The sequence below is a fragment of the Bidens hawaiensis genome, unplaced genomic scaffold, assembly GCF_021521415.1.
Source record: "Bidens hawaiensis isolate Kalapana, Puna unplaced genomic scaffold, B.hawaiensis_p1.1 tig00419431_1, whole genome shotgun sequence".
Taxonomy (NCBI): Eukaryota; Viridiplantae; Streptophyta; class Magnoliopsida; order Asterales; family Asteraceae; genus Bidens; species Bidens hawaiensis.
The window spans coordinates 35,165-38,531 of record NW_027504858.1 but is presented as its reverse complement, the minus strand read 5'-3'; the positions used below and the strand labels follow the sequence as shown (position 1 = coordinate 38,531).

The 3,367-nt window shown below is 34.8% G+C and overlaps 1 protein-coding gene across 1 annotated transcript; it reads left to right on the top strand.

Annotated features, from left to right (window-relative positions):
* Window positions 1-1,936: 1,936 nt before the first annotated feature.
* Window positions 1,937-3,367, top strand: LOC143608797 (putative indole-3-pyruvate monooxygenase YUCCA10). The gene is made up of 4 exons (XM_077083736.1): window positions 1,937-2,551; window positions 2,674-2,907; window positions 2,995-3,117; window positions 3,194-3,367. Exons 1-4 carry the CDS (start codon window positions 1,937-1,939, stop codon window positions 3,365-3,367), a joined length of 1,146 nt encoding a protein of 381 aa, XP_076939851.1.

Here is a 3,367-nt window from a genome sequence, read left to right as displayed (position 1 = left end):
GGCTGGCTATACAATTGTAATCGAATCATCAGTGTAAACAATAATAATTTCCATTCCATATACAATCTCTTGTTCATAATTTCTGTTTACAATCATCAATTAGTTTGTCTGTTTGTGGCTTCTATGATTGATTACCAATAGAAATGAGCATATTTGACAAATCTTTTCTGATTCCTAGTGTGTTTTACACGCCTGATCTTGACAAGAATATATTAGGTCTGGATCAATTACGACTCCACGTATTTAATATCATCTTGAGGGATCGGTGTGTTACTTGTCGAATATGTTTGAAAGCAGGAGTTCAATACGGACGGATGATGATGTACACAAAGTATGGAGAGAATTGAAGATGAATGATATGAACAGAGAAAGGAGGAGTATTTGGATGGGTACTTTGCAAATTGATGAAGATGCAAAGAGATTTACGCAGGGAGGATTCACTTACATTGAATCATTTGATGGAATATGTTACTTTCTTAGCATATTGTAGGATCCAACCTCTATTCAATAACATCGGTCCATTCTCAAACCTAAATTTTCTGTTATGACATAACGGTTTGCACACTGTTACTTGAGCTGATCAAATTTGTTCCCATCATGTTTTGAGAATGACAAGGTTATTGATTTATTTGATTTATATGAGTTTGTTAAGAAAAAAAAAGAAGGTGGCTATAGACATATCATATAAGTGAATTTAACATGTGGGGTGTAATAGCAACCAACTTGGGAATACTGGTTGAAGATGTGATTATGCTTAGGATATATATACATTCAGTATTTGGATGTTTTAGTTTGGAACCTCAACGCTCAGAGAACGCGGTTAGAGCTAGGCACTTAAGTGATGATGGGGATGATGAAGACAAAAGCACGCTTAGACCAAAAGAGACTAAAAGCTAGAACGAAACTTATAAACAAGATAAAGCCAGCACTAGCTTTGATCTTTACATTGGCAATGACAGGGTGGGTGCTCAAAGATTTGGAAAAGGGAGGCCATTTGTTTTTAACAAGGCAACTAAAGTTTAGGGAATGATACAATTATCCTATTTAATTAAATTTAATTATGCTATTTGCATTATGTAACCCTAAGACATTAGTTGTATTAATACGCAATTATCCTAGGTATTAATAACTGTTAACCAGTTTATAACCATAGTTAAAGCTATGTTACCGTTAAACGCTTTACATAACTACCTTTGTGTATTTTAAAAGATTTGTTTGTATCCGTTTTATTCACCACGTTAATCAAAATCTTCGTTTAACCATCATATCGTCGTTCACATGTGTTCTATCAAATTAACTATCGAAACCGTTCCCATGTATTCCAACATGTTTGAATCGCTTCACTTTATGGTTGTTATTTGCTTTCAATTTTAAACTTAGTTTAACCACGTGTGCGGAAGGTTTAATTCAATTGAATACATTTTACATATCGCATACATGATTTTTGCATGATATTTGAATATGATACTAACGACTATCGTAAATTAGAGTGTTTAAATGTATTTGTTTCGACTCTGTCTCATGTTTGAACTTGACACGACGACTCCGGTGCTCTACAACCACATATGATAATACACGAAATCTCATCTTTTACTTATTTGTAAAGATATTAATTACCATATTCATGTGTTCACACATTAAGCCAATATGAACGTGTAGATTCTAGTCAAGTAAATTAAGTTTGTAACGTAAGTTCTAATAGTTTTTATTTTTACAAAAAAGCAGGAATACTTCAATGAATAATAACTCAGAAATTTTAGCGCGGATGACATTTCAAACTTTTAAAAAATAAGTTTTTCAGTAACGGTTCCAATAAAGGTGGGAAATAGTCTCTTTTGCCTCCTTTTTGTAATTCCTATAAAAAGGGTATGTGCATTGTGCATTACATATTGCATCAATAAACATACATTATTCATTAGAAAGAGCTTGAAAGAAAATGAAACAAGAAACAGTTGTTGTGATAGTCGGAGCAGGACCTGCCGGCATTGCAACATCAGCATGTCTCAATCTTCTTTCTATCCCAAACATTGTTCTTGAAAGGGAAGATTGCTATGCATCTTTATGGCAAAAAAAGGCTTATGATCGCTTAAAGCTTCACTTGGCTAAAAGCTTCTGTGAACTCCCTCATATGCCATTCCCTTTGTCCGCACCCACATTTGTACCAAAAGACATGTTTGTTCAATACTTGCAAAACTATGTGTATCAGTTTAATGTAGCTCCGTTGTACCAACGCAGCGTTGAGAATGCATGGTATAATAGGATTGCACAAAAATGGGTGGTTACCGCCAAAAATTGGATTTCGGGTTTGGTCGAGGAGTACGTGTGTGAGTTTCTTGTGGCGGCAACCGGTGAAAATAGCGAAGGTATTATTCCTAATGTTAATGGTTTAGATAGCTTCAAAGGATTGTTCATCCATTCGAGCGAGTATGATAATGGAAAAAGATTTGGACACAAAGATGTGCTTGTAGTTGGTGCTGGAAATTCGGGCATGGAAATTGCATATGACTTGTGCAATTGGGGTGCTCAAACATCAATAGTTGTTCGTAGCCCGGTATGCGCGCTAAACGCTCTCCCGTGTGATTTTTAAATATAAAGTTGTCGCCGTTTTATATAATAAAAGCATATTTTTGATAAATATAATATTGTATGCTATTCTTTTTGTTGTTGTGACAGATACATGTGCTTACCAAGGAGCTAGTGCAACTCGGAATGTATATACTAAAATATATTCCTTGCTCTTTCGTGGACAAGATGGTCCTAATGTTGAGTAAGTTGTTGTATGGAGATCTTGGTGTATATGGAATACAAAGGCCATTCAAAGGACCATTCATGATCAAAAATGAAACCGGACGATCACCTATTATCGATGTTGGGACAATTTCAAAAATCAAAACAGGAGACATTGAGGTAAACCCCTCTATCATGTTTTCATATATATCTAATAACATTAAAACATTAACTAGCGATCATGCTGTTATTTTTTTTCGTCTCTAGGTAATGACGGCTATTGAAGAAATAAAAGGTGATCAAATCAAATTCTCAAATGGTCAAGAGAGACAATTTGATGCCATTGTCTTTGCTACGGGTTTTAAAAGCACTGTGCGAAAATGGCTTAAGGTAACTAAAGTTATAACACTTAATTTGTTTACTTAACCTTTTGTTTTTTAATCTTAGCATTTTCGGTTTGATCTAGGATGATGGAGGGCTCTTCAACGAGAATGGAATGCCAAAACATAAAAGCCCTAATCATTGGAAAGGGGAACATGGTCTTTATTGTGTTGGATTTGCGAGTGCCGGATTATTTGGTATCTCAAATGATGCGAAAAACATTGCTGATGATATCTTCAACATTGTTCATGGGAACTAA